This window comes from Cryptotermes secundus, unplaced genomic scaffold, assembly GCF_002891405.2.
Source record: "Cryptotermes secundus unplaced genomic scaffold, Csec_1.0 scaffold244, whole genome shotgun sequence".
Classification (NCBI taxonomy): Eukaryota; Metazoa; Arthropoda; class Insecta; order Blattodea; family Kalotermitidae; genus Cryptotermes; species Cryptotermes secundus.
The window spans coordinates 218,063-244,475 of record NW_019737983.1 but is presented as its reverse complement, the minus strand read 5'-3'; the positions used below and the strand labels follow the sequence as shown (position 1 = coordinate 244,475).

The 26,413-nt window shown below is 37.6% G+C and overlaps 2 protein-coding genes across 7 annotated transcripts in view; both read left to right on the top strand.

Moving 5' to 3' along the window:
- The window catches only part of LOC111870579 (ras-related protein Rab-7L1), a 10,259-nt gene extending 6,937 nt beyond the window's left edge, over window positions 1-3,322 (top strand). The window contains exons 4-5 of the mRNA XM_023862976.2: window positions 1,009-1,136; window positions 1,792-3,322. Of these exons, the coding sequence (XP_023718744.1) occupies window positions 1,009-1,136; window positions 1,792-1,894 (231 nt within the window). The 3' untranslated portion in view covers window positions 1,895-3,322. The remainder of the gene's footprint in view (window positions 1-1,008; window positions 1,137-1,791) is intronic.
- A 5,739-nt stretch (window positions 3,323-9,061) lies between these two features.
- Window positions 9,062-26,211, top strand: LOC111870580 (metalloendopeptidase OMA1, mitochondrial). 6 transcript variants are annotated; one of them, XM_023862979.2, is made up of 9 exons: window positions 9,115-9,234; window positions 10,638-10,654; window positions 11,151-11,591; window positions 13,441-13,580; window positions 18,704-18,880; window positions 21,180-21,287; window positions 22,908-23,108; window positions 25,425-25,583; window positions 26,030-26,211. In XM_023862979.2, exons 3-9 carry the CDS (start codon window positions 11,216-11,218, stop codon window positions 26,108-26,110), a joined length of 1,242 nt encoding a protein of 413 aa, XP_023718747.1. In that variant the 5' UTR covers window positions 9,115-9,234; window positions 10,638-10,654; window positions 11,151-11,215; the 3' UTR covers window positions 26,111-26,211. The 6 variants fall into 6 exon arrangements, with proteins under 6 accessions (XP_023718748.1, XP_023718747.1, XP_023718746.1 ...); XM_023862980.2 differs by lacking the exon at window positions 10,638-10,654 and having other exon boundaries at window positions 9,062-9,147; XM_023862978.2 differs by lacking the exon at window positions 10,638-10,654 and having other exon boundaries at window positions 9,140-9,234.
- The last annotated feature ends 202 nt before the right edge of the window (window positions 26,212-26,413 follow it).

Here is a 26,413-nt window from a genome sequence, read left to right as displayed (position 1 = left end):
ATTTATCTCCAACAATGCTATTCCAGTCTCCTAATATGATGCTGTTTGTGTCACCTCTTCCATCTTCCTGAAGAATTTCTTCAATTGTGTCATATACTTTTTCCACTTCATCTTCATACTCTGATGTTGGTATGCACACTTGCATAATCAGTATATCTACCCGTTCCGCCTTTAACTTCAGAGCAATAATTCTGTCATTACAAACAATCATCTTAACAACACTCCTCACTACACTTTTATGCGCCACTATTGCCACACCTCTTTCAGCCCGTTCACCTCCCGAATAATACACTGTATAATCACCACTTCTTATTTCACCTTGTCCTTTCCATCGCACTTTGCTGACACCTCATTCTTCTGCATTTCCATTTTCAAATTCTCCAATTTTCCTGCTTGATTCAAGGTCCTTACATTCCATGTTCCAATCTTGTAGCCATGATGTTCCTTCTGATCTTCGCACTTTTTCTTGTCATAACGCCTGCATGACATTTCCTCTAGAAACACTCCCCCTCCCCCAGAGATCTGATTGGGGGAGTAGTTTACCTCTGGATTGTTTTGTCTCCAGAGGAAACATCTTGCATACATGGTATCTCTGTTTTTGGAAAGAGACTATCCAGGAAAAGTGATAATGTGGTAGTTTTTCCATTTGCTTTCCACATCGCAGTACAACAGCCATTCAAACCACCCTGGTCAGGCCTGCTGCTATACGAACTTGAACCATCTCGAGCATCATTTGCTCTGTGCTTTAAGTCGCTGCTGATGACACTGCTTCCGGCATCAGTTTTTGGTGTCGCTCTTCATCTGATGCCTACCCTTTGACCTGTCCAACAAGGGAGGCCCTGCCAGTAGCTATACTACCGCTGGTATAGCTCTCAGGGTCCTTGGCATACTCAAACCCCCTCATCACAATAAGGTGGAGCCACCAACTTTATTCTATCATAAAAGAAAAGTAAAAGAAGAAAATGTGCTCTTTTTTGGATGAAGTGTATCCATGTTATCTGTCTGCAGTGTGACATACCAGACAGCGAAAAACAAGTTACTCGAGAAGAACTTGAGGAGATCTCCAATCAGTATCAATTCTCTGGCTGGATGGAAGCTTCAGCGAAAGAAGGCACCATGGTGAACGAATCCCTAAGGTCAGTGGTGACTTTCATATTTAGTTTGATGTACATATTTATGAACTCTCTCTCTCTCTCGCTCTCTCTATATATATATATATGACTATTTTACTAGAATCAACATACCACAGTTTGTACATTTTTTCTTCTATTTATGGTTTATTTAACAAGTCAGTATCTCATATTAAATAGCGTCAAATGAATTGGAAAGGATATGAAAGGGAGCAAACATGGTCTAATTTAAGGTACTATTCTGGCATTTGTTAGGAACACATTGAGTTGATTTGAGGGGCATCTGTCTCTTATGTCTGACCAGCCAAATGATATTTGGGTAGCTGTCAGATGATCACACTATCTGAACACAATAAACAAAGTCCTACATGTCATTCAGAGTGTAGGATTAATAAAGGGGGGCTGGATTTTTATGGCCCACCCTTTATTCATTCATCTGAACACAGTGGGTTTCCACAGATCCACATTTCCAAGAAATATGGTCATGGGTCCCAAAACCAAGAGTGAATGTGCTGGAAAGAGCCAGCAGCAATTTACCTGACAGATCCACATTTCTGTAATTAATTGATACATTCATGTAGTATTATCTAAGGCACTGAACCAAATAAATGTTCAAATGTTCTACCACTTTTTGACCTATTGAACCATTTATTTCCGGCAGGTCTCTTACCACCCTTATGCTACTGGAACAGAGGAATTATCGTGAGACATCTCCAAACATCACACTGGTCGCTTCTGGAACTCCCACAAGGAAATGTTGTTAATGCATGTTAGCATGCTCTGGAGCTTATAGATATAAATGACAGTTGCAATCGTCTCTTAAAAATATTTCACTATTCTGTGCACTATTCACAATTTGAAACAACAATTTGCATGCTGCATTTAATTTAAAAAAAAATAAATATTTGCATTTATTTGTACGTTTCCATGATGATAAACAATTCTGGTTAATGAAAATCACGAATTGTAGCTCTAATCTGTGGTTAACCCTGGCAGCTTCAGATGACCAGTGGTTCAAGTGCCTATAGCCTGCCAGAAATTTTCAAAGAAATTATGAAGTACCACAGTTGTCCATAGAAGTAATGTTTCTGAGCAATAATATTTCTAGCATGGAGAGGGTTTACACAAAGCCTCAAGCTGTATATAAACCATTTTGTAATCTCGAGAATGGCCTGTTTATTATTTAGACACATTATGTACAAGATTGCATCTCATGTCACTTTCAGATGATTCCATAGCTGCACTATGAATATGCAGGGTGGAATTCTCCCAGCAGATATATTCCTTATTGAGTATATACTGCATATTAATATTATTTAACATTCTTATGAACATTTCTAATACAAATGTTATTAATTCTGCAGTCAGAGGGTAAGTTAGTATAAAATGAACTCTGGTAATGGGCATTTTGACAGTATACATAGCCACAAAAATGGATGCAGAGTATTTCAAAATGAAGTAAATGTGTTCAAATATTAATATAATATTCATTAATTTCACAGTGATACTACATATACTTACAGGTAGCTAATCTGACCCAAATTTCTTTTTAATACATGCCACAGATGTCTATGTCACTGAGCATAAGAAGGTGAATTCTGTTAGAAATGTGTAATAGGAGTTTTGTAAATGTTACCAAAAGGATCCACCATAAGGAAAGTATGTGTTTTTGTGTGAGTAATCTCAAACCAAGGGGTGAAAAGTAAGTAAGTGAAAAACCTGTTGCCCCCACATCACTGAAATTGTACCGCTAGTGATAGAGGCCTTTCAGCACAGCCCATGGATGTCAATTTACAGATTCAGATCTGAGTTACACTTGCCTCAGACAGCAGTCCGATATATTATCCACAAGTATTTGATTTTGACAACTGCAGACTGCAGTTAATACAGGCCAGGCTTTGAAGCCAAATGACAAACACAAGTGATACTATTTCTGTTATGGCTTCAAGTGAAACTTGAAGAGAATGATGCAGCACAACTTGTCATCAGTGAAGACACCACTTTCCACTGTAGCAATAAAGTCAACCACCATGTTAGGCATCTGTCCCCTGCCACACCCAGATTTAAAAAGGAAACTTCTAAGCGAAGGGAATATACCAAAGTTAATTTTACTTCAAATGATTTTATCTTAACACTTCAGGGAAATCAGTGTAAGTAATTTTACATGGCTTAAATATATAAGTTCATAAGTATTTTTTATGTTTGCCTTCCTCATTCATATATCACAGTCTTATAAACAAATACAAGAAATCAATAGCATGTTCAGAGTTTCATTAGTTGTGTATGAGACTTATGATGACTTATTCTTTGAAAAAGAATTAGAATTTATTTACATTCTACCAATCCTCTAAAAGTTGAAGCCAATGATGTGGAATATGTCATAGTACAACTAATTAATACACACTATGAGGCTAGTATAATTGAACTTATCCAGTTTAATACAATTATTATCTGTGTATATAGAACTCCAAACAGTAATATTAATATATTTATTGTAACCATGGACACAATAATTAGTAATTTAATAAACAAAGGGAAGAGCATCATTATCATAGGTGATCTCAACATAGATTTCCTAGGAAGAAGAGTAAATCTACAACTACAGACAATGTTAAACTCACATGGCTTGCAAGCAATAGTTGATGTCCCAACGAGAACAGGACCTAGAAGTCAAACAGCATTAGATCAAATAATATTGATCAAGGGCTTAGGGGGATACAATCTTAAGGTGATTGAAACAGGATTTTCTGACCATAAAGCACAGATATTACAAATATAGATGCAGTATAACAAAAAGGGGCAAGTTAGACTAAAGGAATAATTCAGAATAGCTAGATCTTACAGGGAAGAGAATGTACAATACCTGAACTATCTACTAGAAAAAAATACTGGCGAGCTTGTTTTTAAGCAAAATTCAGTGAACGAGGCATACAATGAAGTACTTTACATTATTATTATTATNTAATAATAATAATAATAATAATAATACAATATATAACACAATGATATAATAGTATACAAAGATAATAAAATTATGATTCGAATGATATATATCCTGGGTGGTTATGGTTATGGAGAGTTTGATGGAATGAAGATTGGCAGGGGAAACCGAAGTACTCGGAGAAAACCTGCCCCAGTGCCACTTTGTCCATCACAAATCCCACTGGACCAGACCGCCTCGGTGGGAAGCCAGCGACTAACCGCTTAAGCTGTGGCACGGCCTTAGAGATAATATTGAAATAAGTGAGAATGGAGTAAATATACAAGATCCAAAAGCCACAGCCAATGTCTTTAATGAATACTATATCAATATTTCTCAAAAGATATTGAGTGGCAATTATCAAAAACCAATGAAGTTAATGTCACTGCAGTAAGATATAAGAGTAACAGCATGTTCTTAACCCCAACTACTGCAGAGGAAGTGGCAGGCATAATTAAAGGATTGAGTAATACAAAATCAACAGGAATAGATGATATTCCAGAGTATATTATTAAAAAATGTTATCCTAAAATAACTGCCTTGACGTATAAATATCTCTCTCTCAACTGGACATTTTCCGGATCAACTAAAAACTGCAAAAGTGAAACGTTTGTATAAGAGAGCATGTGGTACAGAAGTTGGGAATTATAGACCAGTTTCACTAATTTATGTTTTTTTCAAAAATAATTGAAAAAAAATCATACATAAAAGACTTCTATCATTTTTTAATTATCATAGCATAATTAATAAACTGCATGGTTCCTGTAAAGGGAAATTAACAATTTCTGCAACTGCAGAGTTTATAGAAGGGCTCTATAAATCACTGGATGAGAGGGAAATAAGTATAGGGATATTTCTGGATCTGTCAAAGGCATTTGACTTAGTTGATCATGATATATAGCTAAGGAAGATGACAAGAATGGGAATAAGAGGGCTTGCACTAAAATGGTTTCAATCATATCTAGAAAACGGGGAACAAAAAGTGGAAATTGCATATAGATGCAAGGAAACTAATGAAATCACTAGCTATCTATTGTGAAAGAGACCCATAAGACATGGAGTCCCACAAGGTTCTGTTCTCAGATCAGTGTTGTTTTTGCTATATATCAATGATCTAGAAGCCGGCATTGAACATGGAAGACCAACGTTTTTTGCTGATAATACTAGTATTCTTATAGCAAGAAATAGTGCTAATGATGTCCAAAGGAAAATAACACAATAAATGCACTCAAACAGTGGTTTGAAAGGAATAGATTAATTATTAATAAAGAGAAAACAATAGCAATATCCTTTCATCAATCTCAAAAAGTGCAAGTCGAATGCCTATCAGTAAAGCTCTATGATACAGTCACCAATTATACAGAATATACAAAATTCTTGGGAGTTTGGCTGGATAAGAATCTAAGGTGGTCTGNTTCTCGGGCCATTATCTCCGTAACCGTTCAACTTTGGACATAGGTGTTTTGGGTTATATCGGCATACTTTAACATAAGGAACACCCTCCCGAAGTTTGGCACATTCCTCCTGGGACACCCTGTATATATATATATATATGAAATTCTAGTTTACATAAAAACCAATTTCAATGTTTTCATAACCAATTCAGGAATACACTCACACAATACAAGAAGAAAAGATGACGAGTCTATACAAAAACAATTTCAGTGATATTGGACTTCGTATGTTAAATCAGTTGCCACAATATATTAAAGAGATACCAGTACTATACAAGTTTAAAAAGACTTTGAAAACATTCCTACTTGATCACTGTTTCTATAGTAGAGACGAGTTTCTCTTGCTTGGGGACAAATCCTAGTTCTAATCACTTGTAAACATATATTTCAAGAATAATTAACTTGTAGATGTTAATATTAGTACATATTATAGGAATGCCTACTGCCCTGGTCTGTATTTTTTTCTTACAGGAACGAGATGGAGGATTCCACGGTATTTGTGCCAGGACAGAAGGATCGGGTCTTGAGGCGTGCACCTGTGTTGTGTGTTAAACGATTATATCAGTTCTATTATCAGAATCATCATTTTATTGTCATCTTAGTAGATTATTATATTATTATATCATATTATTTATTATTATTATTATTATTATTTATTGTATTGTAAAGTATTTGACTTGTTCTATATCATGCATAATGATCAATGGATATGGAGTAAATAAACATATAAACACAAATTAAAAGAGTCATTTCACCCAGCCCTCTCTCACATGATGTTGAGGACAAAACAAGCAGATGGTGGATATCAACTGCTGAACACTGGAAGCCTCTCTTTGTGTAACAACTACAATAAAATAAAATTTCAGATACTACTTCACTTCATTCTATTTTTTAATAAAATCTGGAGAAATCATTAATGACATAAGAGAAAATAGTTTGACTATACTGCCAATATATGCATGTCAATTGGAAGTATGAGAAAACTTGAGGGTAGCTCACTAATATAAATACTGATCATAGTGCAACCCCTATCTGATGTTCTTCAACTTAAAGTTTACTCTTAATTTTATTCAATTTTAGTAAACCCAACTCAATAATTCCAGTTTTTAATTTCTTCTGTGTAACATATTCTGCAATTTGTGTTTTATGAATTTCGGCTCAGCACCTGACAGTTGCCTCACCTGGCTCATTTCTTCCCTGAAGTAGAGGGTAATACATTCTTTTGAAACGTTTATACTCACCTACCCTACTACAGAGTATCACAACACAGAAGACCACAATATGAACTGCTACATTACTTTCAAGTCCTCAGTTTCTGCACAGGAGCAATCAGAAATTATAATTCACTGTACAAGTTGCAGATTTATTTTCATACATAATTTTGAAATCCCATACATTTGCTATTTTTATAATTTTTAACATACAAAACATTCTTGTGAAACATTGTGCAGTTATGTTTGTGATCTTCGTATATACAAAATTTCACTTGCTTTGTTACATGGTTCATTAGTTCCTGTTAAGGAACAGAAAGCAAATTAAAGATTTTACTTAGCCACCATGTTAATGCTGTTCGTAATAAAGAATTAGAAGCTACTATAAGGTTTGATCTCTTTGGCATCATGTTCATACCACATTTAAATAAAATGGGTCCTGAATATTAAGAGTGTGTTTTGATTTGATTTATTTAACATCCATAACTGTTACATTATGTACAATTGGACAAGTCAGTTTTTTAAAAAAAAATATATAAGATTAAACATCACATCAAATGACTAATAATATAAAAAAATCATAGAAAAATAACATAATAAATCCTTTAAATATGATAAAACAGTGGATGAGTATAATAAGGCAACAAAAGCTAAACTATAAATTACATGCAATAGCTAAAATAAATTACCTAAGTATCTTTGTTCTATTATTAAGCTAATTCTTGTAAAAATATTCTTGAAGGGAATAAAAAGCTTTGCACAACAAGTAATCCTTTAATTGACGCTTAAAAACCTTGAACTCTTGAATACTTCTTATTTGAGAGGGCAAGTTATTATACAATCTTATTCCCATGTTAATCACACTCCTTTTACAACGTGAGGTGTTACATGGTTGGACATACAAATTCTGCTTATGTACTGTGTTATAACCGTGCACATCTGAATACGAGATGTTATATATCCTATTTTTCCTTAAAAAACACAACGTCTCAAAGATATACAATGAAGTTAAGGTTAAAATTTTAAATTCACCAAAAAATTCTCTACACTATATCCTGTTATTGACTCTTTTGATCAGTGTTCTTTTACAACTGAGACTGGCTGGTCACATCTATCCCTTGTAGTTTTCTTTCCAATATTTCTTGCATAACATTTTAACAACTTGGCTTCTCCCTGAATATGGAGGCACCATGTTCCTTCAAAATGCAGCTGCCTACAAATGACTACATGGTGCTGCTGCACAAAAGACCACAGGTGGTTAAAAGTGATAACTGCTGGGATGTAATTCCACACAGTTCAGTAGAAGTCCACCAGCAATAGTAACGAATATGCTACCACCATGTCCAGATGCCCGTGCACTTATGCTACAGTATGTGGTGTTACATCCCACACAGTAGTGCTGATAGTACTCTACAAAGTCATCACAGTGACCAAACAATGTTACATCCCAAATGACTGCAAACTTCCTAATACTTCACCAGTAAAACGTTATTCTTAGGAAGATATATAGTACATAACTAATGGAAGCCACAGGTAGTGCAGCTATTCAAGAACTTCCCAGCAGTTCGCGGAACCTGAAGGTTCATTATCATGTTCACAAGGCCCCTCCACTGGTCCCTATCCTGAGCCAGATCAAATAATCCATCCAGGTTCAAGGCCCATGTCACATTTTGCAAGATGCTTATTTTTTACGGTGAACTGGTAGCCTCACACCAAAGCTGGAGAACCACCAATTGTCAGCTGTCCACAACTGCTTTTTCAGTATATTTGCAGCTACCATCCACATCTGGACGCTGTCTCCTCCATTCGCAACCTGAGGGCACGCCATGCCACGACGACAAGGGACCAGCTTAACCTGGTAAATTACTAAATAATTAATTTTACAGAGTAAGCAGACTAACAAAATTATTAACTTGATACATATTTCCTGGAATCAGTATGATATCGCTTAATAAAGGTCATTCAACATATTTGTTATCGGCAAACGTTTCGACAGTCGCAACCATCATAACAAACCATACATAACCCCCAATGACCTTAACCACCACTCGATATTATTTCATTTCATTTCATTTCATTAGGCATGTTACGCACGGTAGGCAAAGTGGGCCTGCGACTCCCATTATGTTGAACTGTTGAAGGCCGATATATCGCCCTGTTGGGGTGTGTGAACAACAGCTGGCTGCCGAAATTTTGATAGTACTGGGGTCACTGGCAAACACACACACTGATGCACTCTGATGGCTCTGATGTGATGGATGGTCTCCGTGGTCTCCGTCCGTGTGGTTTGGTTCGAATTGGTTCGAATGCTGTCTGACTGTCGTACGGGTCGTACGGTAGATGTCTCATGTCGTCACGTATGAAATCTAAATGTGAGTTTCATCTTGTTACTGGCGTAACTGAACTGTTGTCAGTTTTTTGTAATGAGGACCATAAGGACCCAGCGTTAACTATTTGTTGTAGGTGTTCAGTTTTGCATTTCATGTGAAAATTATTTGAACTTCTTTCGGTGTTAAGGTTATGCGATTATGTGACTTACGAAACACATAACTTAGTTTTCTCAAGTACTGCAGAGCGTTTATGCAGATTTTGAGTTAATTTTTTTATGTTTCAGTATAACAACATTTTTAATATGCATTTTAATTTTGTTTGCTGTTGTGGGAACAAAATTTATATTTGAGTAGGTTCTAAGGATTGCTTTAGCCCAGGACTTTATTGTCATCCACTGTTGAGTCTTTATTGACATTGTTGTTCATTCTGTGTATAATTGTTATCGTTCGTTTTCCTCTACAAACTTGTGCTATTACTATGGCTCTTGCAGCCTCAAGACCAAAACATACAAAGCACTAGTAGATGCGTGACTTTGTTATTAAGCAGGTTTGCTGGTATGTGTACCAGCTGAAAAAAAAAATCACTGGTCTTTCCTCTATCATAAAATATTTGTTTGTTTCTCTCTCTCTCTTTTTTGGGGGAAGGGTGGCTGGGTGGTGGTAATGGTTTTCCAAATTGAATATTCTGTCTTCTAGACTGTAATACGGTGTAGTCCAGCGGAAGTCAGACAGGGTTTCAGAGGAAAATATCTGCTTGCTACGTGCTTTATGATGATTTTTTGGTTGTCTTACTCTTCAGCCCAGAAGGTGGAAGTAATATGTTTGTCTGAAATATCAGTTGACTTTAACCGTCTGCACAGTGTCATATCTCAGAAGATAGAACTCTTCCTAGCCACCTTTATAAGAACTGCAAATCTAATGATTTTCCAGATTGTTTTTGCTTTTTTTATCAGATTCATTGATGTTTGTTGTGATGCATACATTAGGCCTGTTTAATGATTTGAGTGAATGTTAGTAGTCTGATTATTTAAGTGAACATCTGACATATGTTTGTAGTATGTTTTGATAATTTTAATTAGTCTTCTGAAGTCCATTTCTGAATGACACTTGATAAGTTAATTTATATTGGATATGAAAAATAGTGGTCATGCCATATCTCAGGCAGACATGCCGGCTTTTTACAGTGAAGCCTGTGATGCTGTCCAAGGTGATTTTATTGGAGGCATGGTGAGTGATGTAACACTGTAGCAGGATTTTCTCTGGGTTTCCTAAGTATTCCCCAACTCGTCATCATTCCACTATTTTTGTCGACCTCTCTGTCATCTCCACCTGACATGTACGTGAGCCCTAAACAGGCAGCACTTTTATCACATCCTTGGTTTCTCAGTTGAGAGCTTCTTCATCTTTGATGTGGTACTTAGCTGGTTACAGAGTAGGAAGTAGGTATGAAATAGAGATAGAAGGTTATGATATAGAAGTTGAATTGCTCTGTCCCCATCAGAACTGAGTTGTCATTGATTGTTTGTTTGCAGGACTTACTAATACATAGGTATAAAATGGAGACCAGAAGAAATAGTTACAGTTGTCACATTGGTGCAGATGGCATTCTTTATGCATGTAAAGACTTCAGCATAGCAAAGAGAGAACCTCCTGTGTGGTTGACCTTCATTGGGATCTTCTTTAGTCCCCGAGTTATGAAAGCTGCACTCAAGATAGGATTGGCAGCTTGTCTTATAAATCGCTTTGATCGATTTGGGTTTCTAATAGCATTCCTCTGCTTTCCACTGTACTAGGGCAATGACTTAGACAAATCAGTGTTTCCTGNTTTTTTTTTTTTTTTTTTTTTTTTTTTTTTTTTTTTTTTTTTTTTTTGTTAATATTCAGAATTAACTTGACTTGTCCTATGTCATGTACAATGATCTACAGTGACAAAATCAATCAATCAATCAATCATGTATTTTTGCTGTTGTAAGTAACAGCTGCAAAACTGAATGACTTTTTTTAATTATCAGTGGCTTTTGTTATTTGTAAATTGCCTTTTTCAGTTTACAGTTCATGAAGTGGTCTAGGAATTCAAGTGTTATGCATTAAATTAAAAAGAAAGTTAGAAATGTTTCGTGTACTTAATAAAAAAAAAATCGTGGAACACTGTCGGCAGCTTGTGCTGCCAGCAAGAAATTTGTTAAATTCATGTGGCACAAAACTGGACAGTGCTTCAAGAATCAACAACTGTGTAACAAAACATGCATATTTGAACAATGCCAGTGGTGGGTTTCGAGCAGAGTGTGAGCTGCAAAGGAAGCTTTTTCACGTGACAGCAACTAGACAAGCTCTGCCACCAGTTTTCATTATCATTCTTAGGCCTTTGTCGAAGGTAGCAGCAATTTTGTTTGGAAGAACTTTCAGGAAGTGGTGGCGAGCCTTGCCTCCAGACAGGAAACAAGATTTGATACTCAGATTGAAGAAGAACAAGACGGCATTACTAGGTGAGTTACTCTTTACCACAATATTAAATTCACAGTATCCTATTACTGTCAGGCAAGCTTTCAGTTTAGGAGTAACTTCACAATACAGTGACCAAGATATTGAGTCATTTGACTTGCACACATGGCATGTACTCCTACATGTCTAGCAGAATTCATGTCTTATTATTCTTACTAGACCCAAAACAGAGGTAATGTAAATAAGATGATATTAAACTAACCTTACTTTATCATAAAAGTTTGTATTTTTTTGGAGAAAATATAAAGATGTTTGTCTAGATATGAGAAGAGAAAAATTTATTTTAAAGGTGCAACTACAGATTTCTGCAGACAGGATAAGTACATTAAAATGCCATTACGTTTACAGCAAATGAGGCATCCATATTGATTTGGTGTATTATAAAGAAATACATTGCATTAGATATGTGTACTACATGGGTGCAGCAAACAATTAATATATAAAAAAAGCAGGCTTTATGCTACTGTTTAATGAAACTGAAGTTGAACAAGATGGCATTGCTGGTATGTTAAAAAAAGGTAAAGTTCCCCCTGTGCTTAATTAAGCACTGCCATGAAGATATGGGGGAGTGGAAGAATAGCTCCACCTTTCTTGGCTTCAGCACTAGATGGAGGTGAGTGGTCAGCTTCACACCTATGCCACTTTACCCCCAGGGATGGAGCCCCCTGGTACCTCTTGGATATGAAGTTGGGTGGACCCCAGGGTCAGTCTGAATACTGTGGAGAATAGAAAATCTTGCACTGCCATGTATTGAACCCTGGCTATGCAGCCAAACATCTGACTTATAAGCCAGAATTATTTATGTACTGCTAGACAAAAAGAAATAAGATGACGTTTTTATGGCCCACTGAGATAAAAAATTCTATCCTGTATGCATTTATTTGGCATAGAGATTTTGATTGTGAAAATGTGAAATAGAGCAGACTGGTCCAGTCAAGGTATTTGTTTTAACAGTTATGAACACTAAATTTATTTAATTATGAGTTTATCGTTTTCTGTAAGAAAACCCTCAGAAATTGTGTTGTACATGTCTTTGATATGAAGGCCATTTTTGAGAACCCATTAACTGGGTCATGTTGAAGCTGTTACAGCATTTTTCATCTTCAGATTGAATGAGATGGAATCAGGATACCATCTGATACCAGTATTATGGTGAACATGGGTGTGTGTATGTGGGGGGGGGGTTGAAGGATGGTGCTATCCTATGGGAAGGGGCCGTGGACTAATGTGCAAGTGTCACAGTGGGAGTGATTTTGGAGCTATGGAGCATGGTTGTATCCAGTGGGAAGGGACCCATGGCACAGTATATGTATAAGCATCAGAATGGAAATAAGTGCGGGGGTGTGGAGTATGGTGTTATTGAATTGAAAGCGACCATGTGCTAAAAAGAAAGTTTGATGCAACTTCAGTGCACAGCGCAGCCAAAGCTAGAAACCAGAATTTTGCCTTAGATACAGACTGTAAAGATCAAAGGATGAAAATATATGCTGGTGTTCAGTTGGAGGTTTCCTGGACTCCTCAAGCAGTAGTAATGTGGTACACATTTGATAAGATTTCTTTTCTAGCTGTAACCATGCAATTTCTCAGATGTCATGNTAAAGATCAAAGGATGAAAATATATGCTGGTGTTCAGTTGGAGGTTTCCTGGACTCCTCAAGCAGTAGTAATATGGAACACATTTAATAAGATTTCTAGCTGTAACCATGCAATTTCTCAGATGTCATCGATGAAGTCACAAAAAAATTTAACAAAAGTCACATTTAAAGCCATGTTCAAGTTCATTAGGTTTAAAAATCCCTGCCTCTGAAACTAAAGTTGACAAGCATGTTACAGCATCTGGTGCCCTGGTTTCAACAGGAGTGGTGTGGTACTACTACAGTCATCTTGAAGAGGACCCAATTACAGGGAGGAGCAAATTCATTGCAATTAATAAAGAACAAATATTGCAGCTGGCACAAATAGAACTGGTAATGGTAAGTTCATTGTACAGAATATAAATGCCAGTATAATTCCTTGATCCATCTCCAAGATTGTCCTACTCTTATTAATCTGAATTTATTTTATAGATGTATTACTTACTTACTTATGGAGCTGAGCCCTTCTTGAAGAAAAGCAAAATCTGCAGCTACTCAAGAATTTCCCAGCATTTTATGGAACCTGAAGGTTTATTACCATGTTTACAAGAGCCCACCACTGGTCCCTGTCCTGAGCTAGATCAATCCAATTCATATCATCCCATCCTGTCTATCTGAGATCCATTTTAATATTGTCCACCCACCTATGTCTTGGTCTTCTCAGTGGTCTCTTTCCTTCAGACTTTCCCACCAATATCCTATATGCATTTCTCTTCTCCCTCATTCATGCTACATGCCCTGCCCACCTCATCCTCCTTGACTTGATCATTCTAATTACACTTGGAGAAGAGTACAAGTTATGAAGCTCCTCAGTATGCAGTTTTCTCCAGCCTCCCANTTTAAGTGACTGAATGTTATAAATCCGTTGCCAGGATACGACTAATGAAGACTGAGAATCCTATTGCGTATGTAACCGTGAGTGGGAAAGTGTATAGATCGGCGATAGCGCTGTATTTCCTGTAGTCCCGAGTTGCGAATGTATAAGGTGCAATAAATCCAGTCATCCAATCCAGAACCCGTCTTGTAAGTTACGTAAAACACCCCTTGCATGTGACAGTATTCTTATGCAGTTAAAATAATTGTAAAGTGAAAAGTAAAGCTATCCCTGTACCAGGCCGTGAAGGCCCATAGGGTTGTGAGACATTGAGGGTCCCACACTATCTAGACAACTACAAGCCGGAAGGTCGCAGGTTCAAATACCAATGAGGTCGTTGGATTTTTTCAGTTGACCTAATCCTTCCAGCTGCACTATGGCCCTGGGGTTCACTCAGCCTCTAACAGAAATGAGTACCAGAAATTAAATAAATAATTTCCCTGGGGAGTAAAGCACAGCTGGCATGTAAGGCTGACAAACTTACTGCCATCTTTGAGCAGATTGTCTAGATAATGTGGGACCCTCAGTGTCTCACAACCCTATGGGCCTTCATGGCCAGTTACAGGGATAGCTTTACTTTTTACTTTTTACTTTTTACTTTTTAACAGGTTTTGATTTGTTATCGTCATTCCCAATTATCTGAACTGTGCCACATTTTCAAAACATCAATTTCCTATCTATATGTCATGATTTTGCCTTGCATTTTGGTAACGAGACAGCAACACATACTTAGTTTTCTTTGTGTTTACTTGTAGACCAACCTCCTTACTTGTGTCAATTAAAGTTTTGTGTGTTTTTCTTTATGGTCTTTATAATATAACCCAGTAGATTCACATCATCGGCATAGACCAACAGTTGATGTGTCCCATTTAATTTCACTCTCACCTGGTTTTCCTGGGCCTTCCTAATGGCATATTCTAAAGCAGGGTTCAAGAGGAGTGGTGATGAAGCATCTCCTTGTCTTAGACCATTCTGGATAGGAAATTTATCAGATCTATACAAACTTTACTATAAGTTTCATTTAAACACATTTTAATCAGCTTAACTAGTATCATGGGTATCCCAAACTCTCTCAGAATATTGTATAATACTTCCCTCCTAACTGAATCATAGGCTTCTATGAAGTCTACAAATAGCTGATGTACTGTCCCATTGTACTGCCATTTTTTCTACAATATCTGACAAATGCAAAAGATCTGATCAGTAGTTGATCTGTTATGTCAAAACCCACACTGATAATCGCTAATAATTTCATCTATATCTGGACTTAACCTTGAGAGAAGAATGTTGGATAAAATTTTGTATGAAGTTAATAGCAGTGATATCCCCCCCGATGGTTACTACAGTCAGTTTGATTGCCCTTCTTGTGAACTGGTACAATAATAGACTCCTTCCAATGATCAGGCAATTTTTCCTTATGCTAAATAGAAGTAATTAGCTTATGGATCTTAGAACATAATATTTCACCTTCTGCTTGAGCATGCTCTGCCAGAATTTGATCACTACCTGGCATTTTATGTTTTCAATTTTGCAATAGCACTTTCAACCTCAAAAGGGCTGGGATCAGGTATTAACAGCTCAGCTGTATGCATTTTTATCTGCCTAACATTACTGATCCTATGTACATCCAATAACTGAGAGAAGTAGTTCTTCCACCTATTCAAAATGTTGTGGGAATCTGCTAGCAGATCACCATTCTCATCCTTCACTAAGTTACTTCTAGGTTGGTAATCCCTCTGAAAGTCATTTATTTTATATACATGTCTCTAATGTTCTTGTTCTTACGGTTCATTGCAAGCTCATCAATTTTGTCTTTCAGATATTTCCTCTTTTTATTCCTGAAATGCCTGCTGCTTTCACGTCTTATTGTTCAGATTATCCTTATTTATTTCACTTGGATCCTGTAACCATTGTAATTTGGCTTGCTTTCTTTGGTCTAGTAATTTTGAGTATCCTTCATCAAACCATGGCTTATGCTTCGTTGGTTCATAATAACCTAGACTCTCCTTTGGCAGAAATTTTGATGTTCTCTCTAATAGTTCCCCAGGCTTTATTAACCTCCACCCCCAGTGTCCAAGTTTTCCAACGTCATGAACCTATTTGAGATTTCAACACAGTACTGCTCTTTACCCTCTACCTCCTTTAATTTCTTGAGATTGAACCTCTCCATATGGTCTCTGTGTGGTGTTTGTTTGCTCACTGCCAGTCTTTCCCAAACCTTTGCCACCACCAGGTAATGGTCAATATCACAATCTGCTGCCCTGAATAATCAGACATCAAGTATACTAGAGTCCCATCTCCTCTCTCTCCAAATATGGTCTATTTGTGTGTGCATCTTCCCATCAGGAGATGTCCAAGTAAATTTATGGATGTTACGACGTGGGAACATTGTACTTTTGACAGTAAGATTTTTTGATGTGGCAAGGTTTACTACTCTAACTCCATTATCATTACTAACAAAATTTTCATAGGGTACTTTGGGAATTTATCAAATACATGTTCTAGTTCTTCATAGAACCTGTCTTTTATGTCATCAATTTTATTTTCTGTTGCGGCGTGAACATTCGTAATGATGATATCACACCAGCGAACTTTTAGTATTATATATGATATCCTATCATGAATGAACTGTACCCTCTTAACTGCCGATACAGTTGTCTAATGTATGAAAGAAAAAACAGTACCTAATTCATGATTTTCATTCTCCATTCCATAGAAAAATGTATATTCGCCTGCTGGTGCGATATCATCTCCAGCCCATATGACGTCCTGCACTCCTGCTATATCTAACTTATATTTTAAGATTTCTTCTGCCACTGCCCTGAGTGAGCCTGCCCTATACATACTTTAGCTTAGGACGTTTATCCAGATGATCTGTCCAGGTCTGAGGCTTCTTGCAAATTTTCATAACAAAGTTATTTTTTACGGCGAGGAGCTTTTAGCCCCATGCCCCACCCCCAAGCTGGAGGACCATCCCTTGTTGGCTATCCATGATTGCTTATTCAATATATTCGCAGCTTCCCTCCAAACCTGGAGGGCTTCTCCATCCATAACCTGAGGATGTGCCATGCCTTGGTGACAAAGGACCCACCTAACATGGCCTTTTATAGATGTATTATGTGAAGAAATTGAATTCTGCATAACATGTTTTCATACATCTGTTAACAGATTGTTCCATCTGTTGAATACTTAATGAGATAATTTATTTGATGACACTCAGTAACTCAAGACAGTATACTATTGAATGATTTGATGATGAAGATATAAAATTGGAAAGAGTGTAGAAGGAAACAACCATGGCCTAATTTAAGGTATAATCCTCGAATTTGCTTGGAGTAACTGAGTAAAACCACAGAAAACTTCAGGATAGTCAGTGTCCTGGCTAAAATTCAGACTGGGCACCACACAAATACAAATGCTACCACTTTAGCCAGCTTGCTCAGTGAAAATCTTGTATTATTTCTCAAGGATTAAGCAGTTTCTGCAATTCTCTATATTTATTTCATTTAATGTTGTAGTGTCACACCTGCTGAGTAGTATATGATGGACATAATTTTGGTGGGGAGGTCACAGATTTTGCCTTCTTCATTATGGCTTCTTTTTAACTGAGATCTGTCATAAAACAAAAGAGAATGGTGTTTAACTGAGCACATTCATATAGCCACAATGTTCTGGACTTACGTTAAGGAGACACAGTTTGAATCTTGGCCATTCCTGTGGTATTTCATAGCTCTCCGCAATCCTGCCAAGCAGATGACTTGATAAACTTAACTTGATTCATCATGGTCCGTCACACTAGTAATTGTATATAAGATTTTTAACCATTGTCCAGTGTGATTGATAAAAGTTGTGTTTTTAATTTTTCGTCCTCTGCGTGTTTCCCTCAAAACAACCATTTTCGGAAGGATATTATCAACACATATGGGAACTATTATTACATGTCATAGATGCAAATGTTATATCTTTTAACTAATACTAAGGTGTACATTGATTTGTTGAAACATCTAAAAATTAGTACAGTTAGTCTGTTTACAAAATAATGTTCAGTATTTGTTTTAATCTAGAACAAATTTGGTTCTTGTCATTACGCTTCTCCGTAATGGAAGATGAATATATTCCACAGCGTGCTTTCGTTGTCTGATGGAGAAAGCTCTGATGTTGTATTATGGGTATTGTGTAGTGTTTCTATAAGCCTGACTTTATTCAAATATGACTTGTTATTTTTAATCGTGCCTTTAGTATCATGGTCCAGTTATTCAGGCTACGCTGTGTTTGGTATATTGTTCTACCAAGTGTTGTGTCACGTATTTATACCTTTATGCCTCATCTTCCATTAAGGATGTGACCGCACTGTATATAGTCTGAGATATAGTGTTACTAAATAAATCATAAATAAAGTAATGAATCTAATTATCTTCCTATCTCTTTCCACACTGATGCTCATGCAGCTGAAACAGTATTTAAATTATCCAAGATCTAATCAGCACTGTTCTTCACTTTGCCGTAGTCTTGATCCTGTAAAATGTTTAGCATTTGTTGATGCAATCTATCCTTAGAGTGCTCAACATTTGGGTTTGTCTTGTTGCAGCAACGTGAATTACACAAGGACCATTTTCTTCCCCCAGCTCATCCTGCATACAAACGAGTGGTTAAGGTGGCAAACCAGCTGCTTAGGAGCAACAGGGAGATTCCACAACTACGTGAAACAAACTGGATTGTTACAGTCGTGAATGAACCATCAGTCACCAATGCCTTCGTGCTACCAGTGAGTCATATGCTTAATCTTCAGTTACCTTATTACACACACATGTCAAGCGGCCTCCGTAGTCTAGGGGTAACGTTCCCACCTCTTGACTCAATGTACGTGGGTTCAAACCCGGCGGAGGTCATGGAATTTTTAAGGGCGGAAAAATTCAGGGAACAATTCCTCCGGGAGGGACTTTAAGCTGTGGGTCCTGTGTCGTAGCTTTACGGCACGTAAAAGAACCTCATGTCCCAACGGGACCTCTGAGCCAAATTCAGGACATTTCCCACCCAACACTAGTCTCTAACGCCTCTGGTAGATGGGGGAAGCATCAAGATACCGCTGAGCCAGTAGAGGCCGAACTTGCTGGCTGAGTCAGGACTGATGGCACGCACCAGTACCAGTAGGGAATAGAGACTGGTAGAATATCACAGGGGGATGCACAGTGGACCAATATCTGGTCTAAGTGCATGGGGAAACCCACCCTCTCCAATAACAACAACAACAACAACAACAACACACACATGTCACAGTTCAATATAAGTTGCACTTGTTTATGGTATCACATCTTGTATTTTTAATTTCTGTAAACATTTCTGCTGAATTTTTATCATGTTAAAGTTCACCCTTCTGCTTCAGTTGAAGTAATTTATGATTCACATGCTTGTGGTAGTATTCATTTTTAGAAACCATCCCGTTTAATTTTTGCTTTGGCCCAAAATATGGCCATGTGTTTTGTCACCTCCACCTGCAGTAACACATTTATAGCACGTATGGTAATTATGGCATATTTTCACAACTTCAAGTTAAAAGTATTGAATGGATAGTATAGAGCTGGAATGGAGCAACAGGAAGCAGGCTTAGCAACACTGAGACATGTATGAGATACTGGGGGCTACTAGCAGCATCTGTCATAAAAATAAACACAACCATGCCATATTTACAAAAGCTGGAAATTAGTTGCACTTGAAATAGGTTTGAATACAGTAAGTAAAATATAATGGACCTAATGTTTTGCCCAGCAGTGTCAGTTCACAGCTTGTGGTATCAGTTACAATTTTGAAATTTCTGGGTACTACCGAAGATACAATTATGCTGTTCTGTGTTTCCAGCAGAACGAGAGCTTCATGCTGAATGGTCTTGTACCCACAAATACAGATGGATGATCCAGGTTTACTTCTGTGTTCCTTTCTTCCTCTGCTGCTTTGAGACCCACTCCCCAGTCTGTTTCCTTTCTGCGGCACCTTGATTTTCTTTGTTCAACCGAAAAGTGGTGCACATAAATTTTGTTACAAAAACCTCTGAAAAATTTATTGCAGGGCTTCCAGCTCAGTTCTTAAAAGTTTGTAACACTGTTAATTTTCATGAATATTGTAATTTATTCTGATTTAGTTTGAAGTCATTTTGCTTTTATGTTTGTAGTGTAACTCCCCAGAACAAAGTTCTTCTTGAGAAACTAATAAGGGCTTAGGTAGTGTGGATATTCCCCACATTTTATTGATCTTGAATGTTCATTACTGTGTTTGCAATAGCCTGCCAGTGGTCCCTATCCTGAGTCAGAGAAATCCATTCCTCATACTTCCATCCTGTCTCTTTGAGATCCAGTCTTAATATATTCTCCCATTTAGGATCTTATGCCCATTTTCGATCGCTTAGTTCTATCCAGTGAATCAGTCCAAGTGTGAGGTTCTGTGTAACATTTCATATCATATTGATTTCTTATGGTGAGGAATTGTTAGCAAAACCCTGCCCCTCACTTTGAACACTTGTTGGCAGTCCACAGCTGCTTATTCAGCATTGTCACATGCTAGTGACTAGATGCTTGGGTTTGGACGACTTTTCAGCTGTCATGTCACATATTTGCAGCCACACTTTATATCTGGAGGCTGGTCCCTACTCCATCCACAACCTGAGAATGTGCCATGCTGTAGTGACAGGACCCACGTAACATACACTAGTAAATATGCTTTTTAATTTCTCCTTTTCCATTTAGGTTGCAGTAATTCATTGTGTAGACATAAAATAGTGAAAAATAAATTGTAGTCATTGGTCCAGTGATCAAAACCAGCTCTTTCAAGCACACCTGACTGAGTAGGAGCGTTTCTCTTCTTGCATCTGATGATGGAAGCAAACCAGTTTCTGAAATGTTGTTTTTGGAAAAATTCAAGATGCATGACAGTGTCCAAAATAATACCCATGGCTGTTGTAACTACCATTGTCAGAAACATTTAGACTTAGCTTAAGGATGGCTTTACAGTTATGTTTTGCATGTTGTTTCTGTGTGGAGTGGGCTCTTACATTTGCTGTATTTTGTGTGCAGAATGGTCACATATTTGTGTTCACGGGAATCCTGAGTCTGTGCACCAATGATGATCAGCTCTGTGTGATTCTTGCACATGAGATTTCACATGTTCTCCTCTCTCATATGGTGAGTTGAACTCTTGACTGTCACATCTATAATTTGTATACATGTACTGTCAGTAAAGTGACGGCCTACATTGAAGATTTAAAAAATGTTCACTCCCTTTTTGGTCACCAGGAGAATGGGATCAGTGTTTTTTTTTTATTCATGCTGTGCTCTCAGCTCTGCCCGGTGCACAGCATTCGTTTAGTTTTGTTATCCTATTGCTCTTTCTAAACACACAGGCCAGAACTAAGACAATGGAAACGTTTGATTTTAAAGGAGATTAATTGTTATGACTTAGGTGTTAATTATGTTGATCTTCTGTGGCTGTGGTTTACCATTTCCTCTGTCACAAGTGAGGCTGGTCTTGTCCTGACAAGAAGATGCATAGGATGCTCTTGAGTTCTGCTTTCCTTCATTTTTACATTTTGCCATGTCTGTGTTTACCATAATAATTCCTTGTCTCCCAGGAATTCCTTAGTATCTGAGATGCTCTAAGGTAAAGGTGAAGTTGCCTCTGTGCTTAACTAATCAAGCATATGTGCATATGGTGCTCCAATCAGAACTGAGATAGCATAGCTGAACAGTTGCATGACTTGGTTTGCCTGTACTTCTCTGACATGTTACTACTAACTGACAGAGCTGCAGTGTTATCAGTCGTAAGTACCATAAAGCCATGTAGGCTTGTATGCATTTGCATGGTGTCCCATGATGGGTATCTAAAGTTGCAGTTCACCAGTGGTGTAAGACTTGCTGTTACATTTGAAATTACCAGTGATGCTGTAGAAGGGTAAAGGTAAAATTATCCCTGGTCTTCACTTAATTAAGCACCATGCCATGAAGACATATGGGTGAGTGGAGGTATAGCTCCACCATTCCTAACCTCGACACTACAGGAGGTGAGTGGTTAGCTTCGTGCCTTTGCTGCTTTACTCCTGGAGGGAACAGCACCTGGAACCCATTGTATATTTATTTATTTCATCTCTATAGATCATTGTTACATGATATAGGACAAGTCAGTTACTGTACATTGGCTGATTACAATAAGAGAATAAAGTTACAATACTTAAAATTGTTTACAATAGATTACAATAGATTACATAGGAGGCTGGCTGGGCCCCATAGCTGGTCTGGACATTGCGGATAAGAGAAGAATCTCTTATCCCTGCCAGAAATAGAACCCCAGCTCCTCAGCTGGCCAGCCTGTAGCCTACTTGTTATGCTCACTGAGCTATCCTGGCTCCTTTAGAAAGGTAACTCTTTTGAAATATAAAGCAGCCTCAATAATCTGAACTGATTAAAGCACTGGATTTCAAATAAAAAATTTGAATAGTTTAGTAAAATTGTTTATTCAAGAGATATATAGGTACATTTTGTATAAGAACGACCAAAAATTTGTCTGGAACATGCATACATTCAATGAAATGCCAGGCTTGGGCAAGTAGTAACCAGGTTACATCTTTCACCACCTAGAAAGGTAGGTCCATTAATGCACAGTCTCATGTTGCAGAAGAATTCATTTTACTACAAGGAAGTAAAATAATTAGATTACATTGGTACTGTAATTTAGCCTGGATTACAGGGAGATAGGATTCCTGAGGTTCCACTGTATTTCTTGAGATCAAGTTTGTTGTCCTCTTGCAGGCAGAGCAGTTTAGCAGCTTACATCTCATGGATCTTCTGGTACTGGTGCCCCTAGCCTTAATATGGGCTGTTTTGCCAGAAGCTGCTGCTGTGATAGCCCATTGGCTCTCTGGATACTTCACGAAGGTGTTATTCCAATTACCGTTCAGCAGAGCTCTGGAAGCTGAGGCAGATGAGATTGGCTTGCAACTCACTGCAAAGGTTAGTAAGCTAGTCAGCAGGTTCACATCATTACTGTTACCTTCTGATCTTTCATCCATGGTGGATCATTGTAACACATAGCAATCTTCACCATTGCTACTGTTGTTATTGGTTTCATGCTGAGTGGTTATGACCTATTTTGGATGCTATCCCAAGCTACCTGGAGGGACTGAGGAAAGTCTTGTAAAACCGAGCACCTTCCAGATGCAAGCCAGAAGCATTATCATTTCAGCAAACTCATTCCATGAACCTGACGTTTCTAACAGGTGCATTGATATGAAAAAGTTTGTGCAATGTAACATGGCATAGTCACTCAAAGTGAGAATTGTGGAGTCACAGCAGCCTGCAGTTACTAAGCAGCGGTCTGTAAACAACAACAGAGGAATGGTGTTTTCTATGCAGTCCTTGCCAACATGTTATAAGCAGGACAAGTTAGCAGTCAATCCATCAGATAACCACCGGGGTTCAGATGTGAGCTACTGCTGTGAGAAGCTGGTAGCTTGAGGCCAGGGACAGTTTGGGAACCCAGAGGAAGGGGAGCATTCACCATTGAAAGCCGCTACAAAGCAACAGCTAGTGAAGACTGTAACAAACTGAGAAGACCTAGTGTGCCCTACAGTTATCTGTGAAGTGTGTAGCACAGTGAGAATGTAACCCTTAGTTATAGTTACAAGTTCTAGGAGTTCAGTAAATCCAGTTATGAATCCAAACCCTGTCTGTAGTCACTAAAGTTGTGGCAGTATTTGCCACTTTCTCTTTTTGCACATTTCTTATATACTGGTTGTGGGAGAACCAGTGAATGATTCTGAAAATTAATTTTTATATTCCTCTGTTACTGTGTGATGGGACATGTCATGGATCTGTAGCAGTGCCTCTACAGTTCAGTTCAGTGTGGAGCATTAGATAGTGAGGGAACTTGTGTGTAGTGTACAACTTTTCATTTGATCAGGGACATTAAATATTACATTACCATCTTGCGTCATGTCCTCATTCACCAAACTGAACTTCTGGCTTTTTTCTCTGGTGTACTCATACATAAATGGTAAAGTGTATGGCACTGAGTCACCAAATGTAATCCGGGAATAAATCACACACATTTCAGAAGAAACATCTATGAAGTGATACGAGCTTCTCACACTATGCGCGCAAGTGTGTTCAGCAGGACGGTGGCCATTTAAAGAACATATTTTACAAAATGTAAAAATGGGAAGAGCTATAAAATCAATATGCAGATGTCTGAGAATAAGTGCACACATTTTAAACATTTGTATTTAAAAAATAAACAAGCCAGAACATGGGTTTTCACCACGTAACATTAGAACTGTTATAGTTTTATGTACAATATGTATCACACATTCTGTGGAAGGAATCACACCTCAGATGTGTGGCAACACTTTCAGGGCATTTGAATACCAGATGGATATTGTGCAAGCAAGAAAGGGAGCTCAGATTGAAGTGCAATGAGATGGAGAAAGTTGGGAAAATAACTTTTTGAGTAACTGTTTCATGTGGTGAAAACTGTACTCTCCTAGCTCTGTTTATTTTCTCAACAAAAATGTTTAAAATCTGTGCACTCTTTTCTCAGACAGTCTGAATGTTTAGATGAAATATAGAGTTAGTATAAAAGAAATAGACACTTTCAACATTTTGTAGCAACCAGAGTATTATTGATATGGCCAAAATACTTGCATGGAATTTAATATGTATCTTTAAGTTTGTGTGACTTACAAATGTTCTATCTGTGAGACTTGTCACATGGCAGATATCAATACGATAACCCAGTTCGTTCTGAACACCGCTCAACGGACCAGAGCATGGCACTGACACTTTGGCCTTCAAGAATCCCGATCTAACTCCCGCTGATTTTTTCTTGTGGGGATATCTCAAGGACACGAGTTTTTGTTCCTCCACTTCATGTAAGTCTAAACGATCTAAAGCAACGCATCACAACTGTTATGCGTATTGATGAGGACATGCTCCGGTGTGTTTGGAACGAATTCGATTATCATATTGATATCTGTCATGTCACACATAGAACATTTGTAACTTAGTGATACAAACTTAAAGACATATATTAAAAACCCATGTAAGTAATTTGGCTCTATCAACAATACTTCGGTTTCTATAAAACATTGAAAGTGTCTGTTTTTTTTTATACTAACCCTGTACTTTGCTGTTTGTAAATGTCATTCCATTTTAAAATCCCTTCACTATTTCTGCTGTAGCCTGCATATTCTCAGTGATGTCTTTAGAAAGTATTCATGTTTCTTCTAATATATGCCAGCATTTATCAAGCTTTTTTCTTTTAAATTACAGGCATGTTATGATGTACGTGAAGCAAGTGTATTCTGGGCCAAAATGAGTTCCTTGGACTCAGAGTTTGAATGGCTTTCAACACATCCTAACAGCGAGACCCGGCAGTTTGTATTAGAGTCCCTAATGCCCACAGCCATACAGCTGCGGGAGAAGTGCAAGGTAAGGCATACATATGGTAGGATCCTGAATACTTACTTTTATTGGCATAAATGGTTTTCAGTTAAGTTCCTGCTATATAAAACTAAGTTACTTTCTACTAATGTTGTGTTAAGAAACTTGGCAGTGGATAGTAATAAATGGCACAGGTGAACCACTCAGAGGAGTCCCCTAATTAGTAATTGTAAATCATGCCTTAATTTACCAATAAAAATGAAACTTGGAACACTCCGCAGTACCTATTTGGCAGGTGGCAGAGTGGGCCCCAGAGCTAGTCTGGATCCTGTGGGGGGAAAGATATCTGCTCCTGCTAGGAATTTAACTTTGATTCCCATCAGGTATCCAGCCAATAGGCCAGTTGCTGTATTAATTGAACTAGTGTCTTCGCTCCTTACATAATATATATTAATATATTTACTTCTATTTATGCATTTGGATTGTTGTTGCAGTGCCCCAAACTACCACCAGTGGATCCACGCATGCTCATAGGCATACGTGTCCCAGAAGAAATTAAAGTGTTGTATAAATAATTTGTTTGTTGGCCTTGGGGCATTGTACAGCAGTGTCCTCAAAGATTGTAAGGCACAGAATGCTTGTTGTTCAAAATAAAAGGTATCTTTCATAAATGGTTCATTTTTTATTTCATTTTCGTTAAACAATTTTGCCTTTTTCTTCACAAGATTGGGATACTTCCATTCTGAAGCAAAACACATGACTGGTCCTTCCATCTTTCCCTATGCCTTCCCAAGCCCCTTTTTTCTTTGAGTCTGTATTGTGTTGTTGCCCTTTGCAGATGATCTAGTGGTATCTGTTGCATATATTTTTCCATTTCT

Bases quoted from the DNA above. Each gene is read 5' to 3' on its own strand.
- LOC111870580 (XM_023862980.2), top strand. From the start codon at position 11,216: ATGTTTCGTGTACTTAATAAAAAAAAAATCGTGGAACACTGTCGGCAG. The intron at 18,881-21,179 runs GTGAGTCATATG...TTTTGTGTGCAG, and splicing joins CCAATGCCTTCGTGCTACCA to AATGGTCACATATTTGTGTT. The intron at 25,584-26,029 runs GTAAGGCATACA...TTGTTGTTGCAG, and splicing joins AGCTGCGGGAGAAGTGCAAG to TGCCCCAAACTACCACCAGT.